Consider the following 13,537-nt stretch of genomic DNA (forward strand, 5'->3'; position numbering starts at 1 on the left):
TCACGCGTATCCATCATAAGTAGGAATTATCAATGAGTTAGTTAAACTAGAATTTCAAGTTTCTATCGTCCGTTCTTCCAGAAAAAAATTTACAAAAAAAAGTATCCATGTGTTAATTTTGACGATGACCAACTGAAGGAGATGAGAAAGCAACTTCGACTCCCAAGTGACTCCATTTGCTATGTTGTCTCAAGCTATCCAGAGACAGGAAATTTGTTGAATGAATCGCGATTGTGTACTTCATAATTGGCCTATTAAGTATGACAGAGAACTTTTGATGACCTTCTACTGTTATACTGGTATTGTATACTTTAAAGATAAAACCCTATGTGAAGCATGAGCAAGAACATTTGTTAGAAAAACTCACCACTTCAACAGAAACTACCTAGATGTAACAACAGACAATGCAGATCGCTGAAGGATTGGAAGTTTGTCGAAACCTTGGAATCGGAGGTAAACCGTGTGTCGGGTTGCTAAAATTGGTGAAATTGCGTCTAAAGCGTTTCGCCGATCTTTGTTTCTTGGGCTGCTGGGTGAAATATCTGGACTGCGGAACCCCAAGCAATAGTACTAGTGGAGTGGCCCATTTTGTTTTTCGATTAACACCGAGCTTTGTGTTTTCTGCCTTTTCTGTTATCCATATTTGTAGTTTAGCACATCAATTTCAATACGAGTTAATTGACGAAAAGCGATTCATGCGGATAAGTATAGTGATCTTGTTTGAATAATTTGTATTTTAATAATGGGAGTAGCGCTATCTTGCAAGCTTTCATCGAAGTTTGTACGATTTTACCATTCGATTTTGCTATTCAAGCTTGTAGATCCTTTGACAATTCTAGTTGAGAAGGCGAGTTGAACAACCAAGCATAGAAACTGATCTTTGAATCCTGCAAACCAGTCGGCGCCGATGGAATAATGGAAAAACCAGCCCTCCTGATTAACTACAATCATATCTCGCGGCGCCTAGCGGTCTGGCATTTTGACGCCAAGGCATGAACCGTGATTTCACAAAGATGTTGAAAGAACTCGTGCAACTTTTCTTACAATCAAACAAATGTCCCATAAAGTTTTGTCATACCATGTGCAACTTCTGTAACGTACAAAAACCAAATGAAGAAGCTGAAGATGTACTTTTCGTATGTCCGACTGTCTTGTGTTTAAATTTCTCCTAAAACACTTACATGTATAAGATTATGCGAGCAATAAGGAAGTGTAAACAAAAAGATAACTGTGATTCCTAAGATTTCACGACCCCCAACAAGCATAAAAACCAATGCAATAGAGTTTGATCTGATGTCCATGCGATCCAGATCGACCAAAGTGGCTAACTTCGAAGTTTGCCCGGGCAAGGCAATATTTAAATACCTTGAAGCCAAAGCCTGTCGAATTCCGAGGCCAGGCATCTTTTCTTGTTCTTAAGATAAGCTGTCAGATTTCTACAGGTTCCCTTCTGAGCAGTTGGGGTTCGACTGTTTCGGTCTGGTGCCTTCTCTTAATCCTGAAACTTCGTTTGTGCCTTTGATTTTCAGTTGGGTGCTGGTCGATCTCCTCTTCATCGCTGTTTGCATTTTCCATAAATGGGAGTTCTGGAGGATCATCAGGCCATGGAGTGCGCTTTGAGGGTAACGTGATCCCCAAGGGAGGGTCTATGAGCCATCTGCATCAGAGAGAGAAACTCCATTGTCAATGACAGCAAAGACCTGATTATCCAAAGCATTGTGGATATTTAAAGTGATGAGCTTCTAAAGGCAAGACACTCACCCCTTAGGGAATTCGCTACCAGGATGGGCTTCGACATGAAGCCGCCAAACCATAAGCCGGTGGCTGCAGTTTCCTAGTGGCTCCAGCACCGAAAGGTCTTTGAGCAAAGACAGAGGACTATCAACATCATCATCCCAATTGAGTAAGTCCAAGTCCCTCACCCATTCCGGCTTATCTTCAGCATCCTTCCACAGCATCCTAGAGTTTAGCGCAAAACCGGCCCATTCTAGCTTTCCCGGCAAAAGCGAGCCCTGACCATCAACATGAGTCGCTCCCCTGTGCATGTTAGGTGACCTATTATCGGTGCGCCAGCCAATGAACTGATTGGCTGAATCGCAAACCGGACCTTGGACAGCAATTAGCGAATTGCTTTCATTCATGATTTTCGAAACGGCTTGGTCCGAATCATCCACAGTTGAATGCGGAAGAATTCCTAGAGAAACAGCACCGATCCACTTCACAGCCTGGATCTCGTCAAAGAGCTCCATGCTGTGAATGTTACTGTCATCGGCGAACATCACAATGCCATCCAGATTCTTCTCTCTCACGATTCTGATACACCAGAATTCTCTGCGTTAGGTTCAGTTTCCATTTCTATTGAAGGCATCTGTTACAGGTGGAATTCCCGTTTATGTTTCCATTATCAGTGAAAGCAAACACAATCGATCGGAAATCGGTAGGCCTTCTCATTTTCCACTTCACAGACTAGAACGAAAAGTGTTTCTCAAATGATGGGAACGATCGAGATTATTCGGTTCATTGCAGATAATAAATTTCAAATCAAAACAAGAACGACAATTTGGAAGAAAAATGAGTACCAGAAAACTTGATTTATGACTAACATCTTCCGAGGAACGGAAAATTCAAGATTGAACAAAGTTTACCGGTCGAGCTAGTCATCATTGAATCAGTGTCGATCCAAATAGTTTTTGAAACACCAGATGAGATCATATGGCTCCCGCTAATAATGTTCAAGACCGTTCAATTGCAACCCTTCGCTAACCGATAGCAAAAAGAACAGGAGGACAATAGAAGCAAAGAGGCTTGACACCCAAAAGTCCCACTCACCTCAATGCATGAACTCTCATCTTCGCCTCCAAACTGTGCCGATCCTCCCAGGCTTCAGGCATCTCCTGCTCGAACCCCACATGGATAGTCCTCAAACCCGGCCTCCCGATCAGCGATGCCGTCTCACTGCTCACCCCGCCGGCTTCCACCACGATCCAAACTACCTTGTAGGGCACAAGCATCAGGGAGTGCATCAGTGCTGTCAGATGCATCGCCTGGAATGCCCGTACGTAGGTCGGCGTGATCACAATCAAAGACCTCGGGTCAGGATTTTTGGCGCTGGACTGAGCCCTCTGTTCTCTCTGCACTCTCTCTATGATCTGGTGCGCCTTCATGACCTCGACGGGGTCCGGGTGGGGCCACGGCCGGACCTGGATCCCGTGCCGGCCCACCGCCATGGGTGGCGTCGACTCATTGAACGGGGCTTGGCTCGGGTTCAAGAGAAGGACAATAGGATCGTCGGCGGTTATTTTGGTAGTGGCACGAAACATTGGCGAGTTGGAAAAGAAGAGGAAGATGAGCAGCCGAGAGAAACGGAACCCGAGCACGAGGCTGCCGAGGCAGCACACGGCGTGGACCGCCAGCCAGAAGACCGTCGCCGACGACTTGGAGGAGTCGAGCGGAGATAGTCCTCCTCGGAGGGGGGCGCTGCTCTGGCTGTCGGCATGGCTCTGCCGCATTGCCAAGAGCTTCATCCTCTCCTCTCTCTCTCTATCTCTGTCTCTCTCTTCAGAGCAAGCTGATACATATTAAGGGTGTATGAGAAGGTTGGAGCTGGGAGGGAGGGAGGTGGTGGGGTGATGGTGACGGGTGATGGAGACGGTGGTTGAGGTGATGTTGCCATCCAATGATGTCCATCACAACGGAGGAATCTTTGGGTTGAAGAAGCAACTGCACCCGAAGTCTTACAAATCTTTGTTTTCTCGTTTCTTACCAACTGCAGAAACGAAAGCGGAGGATGCAGCGAGGTCGACGTGAGGAGATTATTGGGTGGTGACTGGTGGTCGCTCTTGGACAAGGAAGATGAGAGGTCGCGCTCTCCCCGCCGGATGGTGCGGACCGGAGCCATTAAAAAACATCCCCGTTCTTGAAACATACAGCACGGCTCCGATGACAGATGAATTTATTCGAAATTGATAGGTTATTGGCTCGTTTTCACTCGTTTTAAAATGAAAAAGCTTCTCAGAATCATGTTCGGTATGAATACGACTGGCATGACATGAATTGCTGAGTAACTCAGAGAAAGGCGGAATTCCATGAGGAGGTTAGATGCACGGTCTATTTTGTCATATGGCTCGGGCCGAGTATCATGCTTGATTCCAAACGGTATATATCAAGGCGGTTGGTTGTTTGGATACCGAGGAATAAGAAGAAGTCTTATTGGCTAAATGTTGTTGAGCGATCTTCTTCTCGTGGGGCACTTCTATGAATCTCCAAGATCGGATCCTCGAGGATCGTTGACCATTGGATCGTGCAACTTTTTAGTGAAAACTTGTGAAGTATTTGTGAGGTACAATATTTTGTCGTGCAATATTTTATTTATGAGGTAGAATAACATGCAATTGAATATGACACTTTAGGACGGTTGATAAGTTTTTCGAAGGATCATAGAAATTCCCTCTTTTTATTTGCCTCCGCTAAAAATCTAAAAGGATTAAAAACTATCCGGTCATTACTATTTTGCTAATAAAATTTTTCATTTTTTGCGGCATTAAATATACATACGCGTGTATGAAAAAATTCACTCGTGAAAGATTAAGGAAAACCACCTCATTACTAAAGAACCATTAAACAATGAAAGGAAACGCAATCAAGTATTAAAACTTATCATAAAAGTGCAATCGAGTCCTAAAACTTTAATAAAATGTAATCAAGTTCTAAAACTTGTCACGAAAGTGTAATGGAATCTTAAAACTTTCAAAAAGTGCAATCAATGAAAGGATTTGATTGGACAAATTTGACTAGTTTAAGGAGTTGATTGCACTTTTTGAAAATGTTAGGACTCGATTGCAATTTCATAATAAATTTTTAGGGCTCAATTGCACTTTCGCGATAAGTTTTATGATTTCTAACGAACTTATCTATATGTATGTTGAGGACGTCGGGGGAAGAAAAAAATGGTTAATATTCTTGAAAAGCGAGAGACTATTTTTACTTCATATGATAGTATAGATAGTATAGATTATTCGATTGATGATGATTTGATTTTTTAATAACCGCACAATTATCTCCAATTCTATTTGCCTTGTCAATATAGATTCGCTTGATTTTGAAGCGTACCGCGGACAACAAGCCATTCCACAAGACTTTTAAATCTAAAAATCATTTTATATTTTCACAGGACAATTAAGAAGTGTCACATTTTTTATTCCGTTTTTTTTGCAAAAAATGAATAATTTGAAAAATATTTTTTTAGAAATGATCGATTATATTGTTTAAAATAATTAGATAATTATCGATAACAATATATACTTAAACACTTTCGTAGGCGAAAAAAATATTTTTTGTTTATTTATTTTTATAGATAATATAAGAAAATACTTTTAGAATTTTTTTAAAAATTATTTATTTTTCGCGAGATGAGTGCACTATTTTCTTATTTTTTTTTCTATTATACCTTTGCATATGATACAAGAAAAAGTAATGCGTTGAAAATTCGTTATATAATCTTTGGTAAACATGACTTGGAATCTTATTTCCCTCGAAAAGCCAACTTCTCCGTTCAGATTCGTCGTAGGAAGGAAACCCTTGCGCAACGGCCTTTACAGAGCGCCAGAGGCGGCGGCGATGGGCGGCCTCATCTTCGCCCCCGTCGCCCGCCCATGAAACTCAAACCCTACCGCTTCAACCCCTCTCTCTTCCCCGCCGCCAGAGCCCCTCCGAGACCCTCCATGGCCGCCTCTTCCCTCGCTCAAACCTCCCCCGATTTCCACACCTCCGCCCCTCCCGAGCCTCCCCAAGATCTCGACGACGTCCTCTGCTCCGACCCACAATCCCAAGACCATGAACCGACCGACGACGCTCCGCCGTTTTCCGGTGGCTCGCCGGGCCGGTGCTTGAGCGCCTCGTCGAGGGCCGAGCGCGCGTGGGCTCACTGGGCGAAGCTCGGCCGGCCGAAGCTGATGGTGGCGCCGATGGTGGACAACTCCGAGCTCCCGTTCCGGATGCTGTGTCGCAAGTACGGCGCCCAAGCGGCTTACACGCCCATGCTCCATTCCAGGATCTTCACTGAGAATGAGAAGTACAGGAGCATGGAATTCACCACCTGCAAGGTAAATCTTGTCAAAGTTGCTTTTTTTTGGGTTGTGATGCCGTGGTTTCTTGCTGCTCCATTGCTCTGTGTAATTTGTTCCGTTTTGTCTGGGTTGGAATGGGATTTAAGTTGATTCTGTCTTCGGGAGAGAACATTAGATAACACCGTTGATTGCAGTTTGGACTTGCTTAAGCTGGCTTAAGTTGGTGACTGGGTGGAGGCTGATTAAGGTGGTTGTAACATGGTGGAGCATTCATGTAGATGTTTTGTGTTGACTTGGTAAGAGCTGTTAGCTCTAGTGCTAAAGAGCTGCAATCAACTTGACTAAAATTGGCATGGCTCTTCGAATAGGCAATTAGAAATACGATTAAAGAGGTGGTTCCTTTGTAATCTCTCTATCATGATGTGCTCAATGTATCGCTGACTTGATTGTTGATGAGAATATCTTGTTTTCTTTTGAGGAATGTAAAAGCAGATAGGGTGTTCATAGCCTACCTAGTCTTAATCTCTGTTTATCCACGGGGGCCGGCCCATCTATATTCTATAACATGTGTCGAGACTGTGTGAAGTGCGCTCATGTTTTTTTTTACTATCAGAGAGGAGTATGTTCAATCTTGAGCTCATCAACCATCATTTTGCTTAAGAATGATGGTCCAATTTCGAACAAGGATATTCTTAATATTGTTCTGTTTGCGGATTCTGGTGATGATATGTATTTGTAAAGATGGTTCTCTCCATTAGTATTTTTTTGAATAGGGTTATTCAGAATGAACGGCTTTTGTTGTTTAAAAGAACCAGGAAAATCATTTAAGGAACCATTTCTTGTGCACTTCTTTTCTTTGCACCAATACTCTTCTCAATTCAATTCTTGTTGGAATAACAAGGGGTACAGATGGTATAGGGCATGGATCCCCCGTGATCCTTAGATCCATTCCTTGTTTGGGGTAGTTTGGAGGGGCACGGGAAAAAGATACATTTCTCGTTTTGGGGGGAGATGGTATTTGGCTTGCCCCACCCTATTCTTCCTACTCTTTCACAAATCCACTTCCAAGAAACCCTCATCCACGAGCGCCTCTTCTGCTCAATGTGGCAACCCACGCAAAGTAGAACTTCATCGCAAGTCTTTAATTCACTGGCCTGCATTTTTTCTAAGAATGATGATCCAATTCAGAACAAGGCCAACATTATTTTGTATGCAGATTCTGGCGACGGAAGTGGTATACTTGAGGAGATGGTTCTTTCCCCTTACTTGTCTTTTTACTAGGGTTATTTTAATGGATGGCATTTGGGGTTAAAGAACCCGGCAAATCATTCAGGAGCCATCGCTCGTGCGCTTCAATTTATATTTTTGGCTGAACCATCGAAGTACATATAATGTGACAATGGGCTTCATTCTGAAGTTCTTTGGCTTTGATAAACTTTTAGGTTTTTAATTTCTATTAAAAGAGCGTATACACATGGAACTTGTTCTTTGGAATTGGCTATATTGCCAGTATATATTGTGTAGTGGAGAAGATATCTCTATGTTATTGGCGAATATCCAGTGGACTGCTCCTGCAGTCAATGTTTAAAATTGTCATGGCTTTTTGGAATATTTTGGGAGTTCTTAGTAATGAAGAGTTGGATCTTAGTCTATCTCTCAGTGTGACATACTTGAAGGTTTCCGAGCTTAATTAACCATACATCATATCCTATCCTGCCCTGAAAATGGATATCTAATGCTTGGATCTATTAATTAACACCCTCTTATTTGTTTTGGTCCTTAATATGTGACAATAATTCACTTCATAGAAATCTGAAAACTTATCTGACATCTTTTTCCCAAAAACTGATCTGACATTGGAATGTATTTGATTTGAACAAAAGAAATATTGCATTTCATTGCCAAGGCCAATAAATGGCTTTTGCTGCTGGTCTGTATTAGAGCATCATGTCTAGCTTCGACATTCATCTGCATCTTTGAATCTGCTGTTATTCTAATTCTGTTCCAGTTTTTGTGAGTATCACTTAAGATCAACGTGTAAATCGCATGCTAATTTGTTTGATTTATTATTTTCAGCGTGTTTCATGCAAATGGATTGAGGTTTTTTAGTTGTGACTGATTTTAGACAACTTTTGATGATTCATACAACTCTTCTAGAATGAAGAAGCATATATTGTTTATTTGTCAGTCCGTCTTGTAATGTAATTTTTCTGTAAATCCTTTGAATTGGCAGGAGGATCGCCCATTATTTGTTCAATTTTGTGCCAATGATCCAGACATTTTGTTGGAAGCTGCACAAAGAGTGGAACCTTATTGTGACTATGTTGATATAAATTTGGGGTAAGATTTGATCCATCATCTTGACACCTACATGGACATGTTTACATGTGTCAATTTATCGCAACATGATATATTTTTAATTAATGTATCATATTGACTGGTACACACTGAAATCAGTAAGCATATCATATGTTATCACTGAAAGGATTTTTCTCTGATTGCATTAATGTACATAAGAAATTTGACTGATTTAATTGACTAACTCATCTTCTGAAGCATTTTTTTTACGGTCTTTTGCTCAATATATTGCTGACCGTCTTAGCCCTTATTGAGTGTCACACCATAGTCACGATCCAATAGGATGTGATACCTGCTTGATTGTGAAAAAGTTTTGAACGAATTTGGAAGATCATTTAAGAGGGAGATAAAGTGGGGCTTGTCTTAGATTGTGCATCCTGTAGGCTATTATGCAAGGAACAACTGATATTATGTGTTATATCATAAAAATGAGTTGGTAATTTTGCACTCTGTAGGTGCCCTCAGCGTATTGCTAGGCGAGGAAACTACGGGGCATTTTTGATGGATAACCTTCCTTTGGTAAAATCCCTAGTACAGAAGCTAGCCCTCAACTTGAATGTTCCCGTTTCTTGCAAAATCAGAGTCTTCCCGAAATTGGAGGATACACTTAACTATGCCAGGATGCTAGAGGAAGCTGGATGCTCTCTTTTAGCTGTCCATGGACGAACGAGAGATGAGAAAGATGGGAAGAAAATTCGTGCTGATTGGTTGGCAATAAAGGCTGTAAAAGACGCTCTAAGCATACCAGTCCTTGCCAATGGAAACATACGGCACATGGATGATGTAGAGAGCTTGTTAAAAGAAACCGGAGCTGATGGCGTGCTTTCAGCAGAGTCTCTCCTAGAGAATCCAGCTCTCTTTGCAGGGTTTCGAACTGCTGACTGGATAGTTGGAAGTGAAGAAAGCCACAAAGATGGACAGCTGGACCAGGCAGAGTTACTGGTGGAGTATCTCAAGTTTTGCGAAAAATATCCTGTCCCGTGGAGGATGATTCGTTCTCACATGCACAAGATGCTGGGAGATTGGTTCAGGATTCATCCGCAGGTGAGGGACGAGCTCAATGCACAATCTAAACTGACCTTTGAGTTTCTTTACGGTCTGGTTGATAAGCTTAGGGACTTGGGACTAAGAATCCCATTATATGTTAAAGATGCGGATCTAGAAAGGATCTCAGCGAATGGTTCTGCCACTTGATCATTTTTTCGAATATTAAGCTGTAGCGGCACCAAAGTTGGGCCTGGTTTTTTAACTTTACTGTCTCTGTCTGATTATTTTTGTGCTATGCTGGCCAAAATGTTTTTCAAGGCCACAGGCACACATGGAAAATAGAGGTCCCTCTTTCTTTCACGGTGAAGTGAGCATGTCACGTAGAGAAAGTTTTGTTGTGGGATATATTACTGAAAACGTCGCTTATTGTTCAGTTGAACTTACCTTGTATTAAGTGCAGGCTGCTTGTGGTGTTTCTCTGGCTAAATTAATGTAATATCTGGGGTTCCAAATAGCCTAAGGGCATTTTAACGGGTCATCTCCATTCCATGTTATGGGTGCCCATCTAGTGGTGAGAGTTTTCTTGTCCCTTTTTGATAGATTGGGTTTTCTCTAATTGTTTTGGTTACTCGATCTTGGGATGCTCCTTCAAGCATCAGCAAGGAGAGCGAAACCATTTCTCTTACTTCAAGGCGCATCCTGGATATTTTTGCTAGTGGTTTGGAAGAGGGCTAAGCAATGAGTGCACATTAAGATGGGTGTTCATGACTCACCGGCCTGCTTTATTTTGGTAGATGCTGCAATTCATTCTGAAATGGATGTGGTCCAGCTGATGCGTAGCATTCAAGAAAGGAAAACCTGTCTTGCTTTATATACACATCATACAATTTATAAGCCTTTTTTGGTCAATTAACTTGACTTCTTAGGTCATCTGTTAATTTAGGTAAGCTTTAGATCCTTGGATATTTTAATCTCTCCTGGCATCTACAGTTATATAGTCATGCCTTGGGACTCTGCACCTTTCTGTTTTTGCACGGAATAAGAACTGAAATGTTTGGAGGAAAGCAAGCTCTTCTTGACATGGATATGCAAGTGAACCTCATTCAATTGCCGGGACGGATATACTTAGGCTACGTTTGGTAGTCGGGATAAAATTCGGGATAGGATAAATTTTATCATATCTCGTGTTTAGTGCATGCTCAAGATAGGATAAAGTCGAATATGAGGAGGATATAGTCCGGATAAAATTATCTCATGGGGGAGGTGGGATAAAGGTTGATAGAATTTTTAATATCCATCATTATAAAAGTTATTTTTCTCAAATAATAAACTTGTTAAATTAATAAAATTAAAATAATGTTTGAATATAAATAATATTTGAATATAAATAATATTTGAATTTTAATATAAAAAATTCAAAATAACAAAATGATAACAATAAATTCGTTTTTATTTATTCTTATTTTATTTATATATTCAAATTTCTTTTTATCTTATGATAGAAACACATTTGGTATTTATATTTATTACATATTTTAGGCATATTTGTATAGTTTACTATTTAATAAAATTTTATAAAAGAATGATGGAAGGGAAAGAAATAAAAAAGAAATTAATTAAAAAAAGAGAAGGAAAAATAATAAATAAATATAAATAAAAATGAAATAGGTAAGAGTGTCGTGAAAATTTTTTATCATTCCCGTTTGTGCAATTTTTAGGTTCATTTGAACTGATATAATGTTCATAGGAAATAATATATATGGTAATATGTGAAAATATTCGGCTTTATTACTGTGATTCACCAAATAGTAGATATGGTATAACAAATTTCTCGGATTTCATATTCTATCCTATCAAATCTTATCCTGGCTAAAAATTCGGACGACGAAACGCAGTTTATCCCGTGGTGGCTTGTGGTTGCATTTGCAGTTGCAGAATGAAGCTTACCGAGCGATATAGTATGAATACTCGAAGCTCATGTCACAATAAAAACGCTGGAAATGTTCATTGAGAGTTCTCTATACCTTCGCATACTTTTGTAAGAGATAAGAAAATCCTTCAAACGAATGCCAGAGAAGGGTGAACAACTGGAGATTTCAAATGACTGGTGCAATTTGCTTGGCAAAATTTATTTTCCATTCAGGAAAAATAAGGCTTTGTGCGATAAATTATTGACTTTCGTACATCATTTTGATTACGGTGAGCAAATGATGATATACTAGTGAACTGGGTGATGGAGCCGATGAGTGCGGTTACCACAGAAGTGGAAGCTGTTAGGGTCCATCCTCTCCAACACAAAGTGACCAAGCTTCTCAGTTGACTCCACCAAGTTCTCTCTGCACAAGAACTCCTCACTGTATGCCCTCTCCACCTCCCCGCAGAAGTCATGCACAAACACGTGCGTCTTCGGGTTCCCGCCCTTCTTGCTCCTCGCCAGGACCCCTGCTGTGAATATCGCCGACATCCGGCCAGGACCGTTGGGCCACTCCTCGCGGGGCCCGTCCACGAGGATGACGTCCCAGTCCACCTCGTAAGCGTGATTGGGGAGATCGTTGATCGCCAGCTTACACTCGGAGAACAAGAGATTCTGCACGGGCCTGCACTCGTTGCGTACCTGCTCCCTTGTGGAGGCCATGAGTTCCCGCATCTCGCTCATCTTCGTCGTGTACTGGACGTCGTAGGCGTCGATCTCGGGATGCTTTTGCTCGACGTACGCGGCGTAGTAGCGGTTCTCGTCGATGAAGACGGTCCTGCCGTTGTGGTTGAGGGCTTTCCAGAGGAGGGTCTCATGAGTAAGGCCAAAGACTAGGAAGTTGCAAGGGGAGGAGCATTTCCTCAGGACATCCGAGATGGGCTTGAGCTCGGAGTAGGACATGCGGAAAGAGTCGTTGGACTTGGATGAGTAGTGAAGGAGGGTGTTGATGACGGTTGATGGCAGAGGCGCGTTGCTATAGGCAGTCGTGGCAGAGGGAAAGGTGGCGGTGGTGGCGGAGGCAGCGGTCGTGGAATATTCTCTGGTGTAAATGAGGGTGACGACGAAGGCCGTGGTCAAGAAGGAGATGAAAGCGAGGAGCCAGAGGCGGTTGGAGCTTCCTTGCTTCTGGATGTAAGGGTGGAGGAGGATGAGCCTTGTGTTGCTGTTGTTGACATTCTTCATTTTGAGAGAGAGAGAGAGAGAGAGAGAGAGAGAGAGAGAGTTGCCCTCCTCTTGTAATCTTGAAGATTTTGAACTGAAAATGAGGCAGAGACCTCATTGATGATTTAAAGGAGTAAAAAGGAGCTGTAGGTAAATGGAATTTTAAAGAAATGAATCACCATCATAACATATATCATATGATATAAAATATTAGCTAGGCTCATTCTATTATCATCGGAACATGTTGAATTAGCCGCATCGTTCGTTTTTCTTTTTCAATTTTTTTGTGCTCTCGCGTCATGCTACACTTCTAGCACTATTTTTCTGAACAGAGAATGAGCAGAGTCTCATGAGAATAAATTCACGCAATAATATTTAACTATTTCTTTATCAATCTTCAAAAATTAATCAAATGATATGATCAACGCTAGGGTGCGATTTGATTGGTTGCTCTTTCTTATCAATGAAAATTAATGGGGGGGTGAACTTCATTCAACGCTATGTGAAGGAGACCCAACAACAGATTACAAGCCAAGGGTCTCTGTTGCTTCTTTAAGTGGGCTTCGCTTCCTAAGGAACCTCCCCATTTGCCCACAAGCAATTACTTGTTAATAAATATTGTTCCCAATTTTGAATTTTGAGGTGGACATGTCAACTATAGCGGGCTCTATCTTGATAGGAGCGGCGTCTCCACGCAACATTCTTATATTCATATTTAGCCACTTATTCGTTTCGCAAAAAATAAATGATTTGAAAAATATTTTCCTATAAACGATTGCGTGTATCGCGCATAAAAATGAATAGATTAAAATTATTTTCATCGTTCACGAAATTATTTAGACAATTTTTTTCTTTAATAATAAAAATATTTTTCATTGACTAATTATTTCAAGCAATACAAATGATTATTTTTAGGATAAATATTTTTCAAATCATTTATTTTTTGCAAAACAAACGGAGTCTCATTATTTACGGTAATTCCTAATAATTT

The 13,537-nt window shown here is 41.2% G+C and overlaps 3 protein-coding genes across 3 annotated transcripts; 1 reads left to right on the forward strand and 2 right to left on the reverse strand.

Annotated features, from left to right (window-relative positions):
* Positions 1–1,111: 1,111 nt before the first annotated feature.
* Positions 1,112–3,561, reverse strand: LOC115694577 (probable beta-1,4-xylosyltransferase IRX14H). The gene is made up of 3 exons (XM_056311984.1): positions 2,830–3,561; positions 1,762–2,313; positions 1,112–1,657 (listed from the first exon to the last, which is right to left on the reverse strand). Exons 1-3 carry the CDS (start codon positions 3,522–3,524, stop codon positions 1,429–1,431), a joined length of 1,476 nt encoding a protein of 491 aa, XP_056167959.1. The 5' UTR covers positions 3,525–3,561; the 3' UTR covers positions 1,112–1,428.
* A 1,941-nt stretch (positions 3,562–5,502) lies between these two features.
* LOC115666539 (uncharacterized) lies at positions 5,503–9,840 on the forward strand. Its single transcript, XM_030588250.2, has 3 exons — positions 5,503–6,101; positions 8,299–8,405; positions 8,879–9,840. Exons 1-3 carry the CDS (start codon positions 5,652–5,654, stop codon positions 9,615–9,617), a joined length of 1,296 nt encoding a protein of 431 aa, XP_030444110.2. The 5' UTR covers positions 5,503–5,651; the 3' UTR covers positions 9,618–9,840.
* Positions 9,841–11,511: 1,671 nt separating this feature from the next.
* Positions 11,512–12,622, reverse strand: LOC115666514 (protein IRX15-LIKE). Its single transcript, XM_030588226.2, has one exon. The coding sequence runs from the start codon at positions 12,565–12,567 to the stop codon at positions 11,629–11,631; it is 939 nt and encodes a 312-aa protein (XP_030444086.2). The 5' UTR covers positions 12,568–12,622; the 3' UTR covers positions 11,512–11,628.
* Between the last annotated feature and the right edge of the window lie 915 nt (positions 12,623–13,537).

Source organism: Syzygium oleosum, unplaced genomic scaffold, assembly GCF_021117445.2.
Source record: "Syzygium oleosum isolate NSW1041296 unplaced genomic scaffold, Sole_v2.1 Sole_v2.01, whole genome shotgun sequence".
NCBI classification, from domain to species: domain Eukaryota; kingdom Viridiplantae; phylum Streptophyta; class Magnoliopsida; order Myrtales; family Myrtaceae; genus Syzygium; species Syzygium oleosum.

Excerpts from the sequence above, each read along its gene's own strand:
- LOC115694577 (XM_056311984.1), bottom strand. The coding sequence starts at position 3,524 with ATGAAGCTCTTGGCAATGCGGCAGAGCCATGCCGACAGCCAGAGCAGC. Across the intron at positions 2,314-2,829 it reads ATGAGAGTTCATGCATTGAG|AATCGTGAGAGAGAAGAATC; the intron begins GTGAGTGGGACT and ends CTGGTGTATCAG. Across the intron at positions 1,658-1,761 it reads GGTAGCGAATTCCCTAAGGG|ATGGCTCATAGACCCTCCCT; the intron begins GTGAGTGTCTTG and ends TCTCTGATGCAG.
- LOC115666539 (XM_030588250.2), top strand. The coding sequence starts at position 5,652 with ATGAAACTCAAACCCTACCGCTTCAACCCCTCTCTCTTCCCCGCCGCC. Across the intron at positions 6,102-8,298 it reads TGGAATTCACCACCTGCAAG|GAGGATCGCCCATTATTTGT; the intron begins GTAAATCTTGTC and ends TTGAATTGGCAG. Across the intron at positions 8,406-8,878 it reads TATGTTGATATAAATTTGGG|GTGCCCTCAGCGTATTGCTA; the intron begins GTAAGATTTGAT and ends TGCACTCTGTAG.
- LOC115666514 (XM_030588226.2), bottom strand. The coding sequence starts at position 12,567 with ATGAAGAATGTCAACAACAGCAACACAAGGCTCATCCTCCTCCACCCT.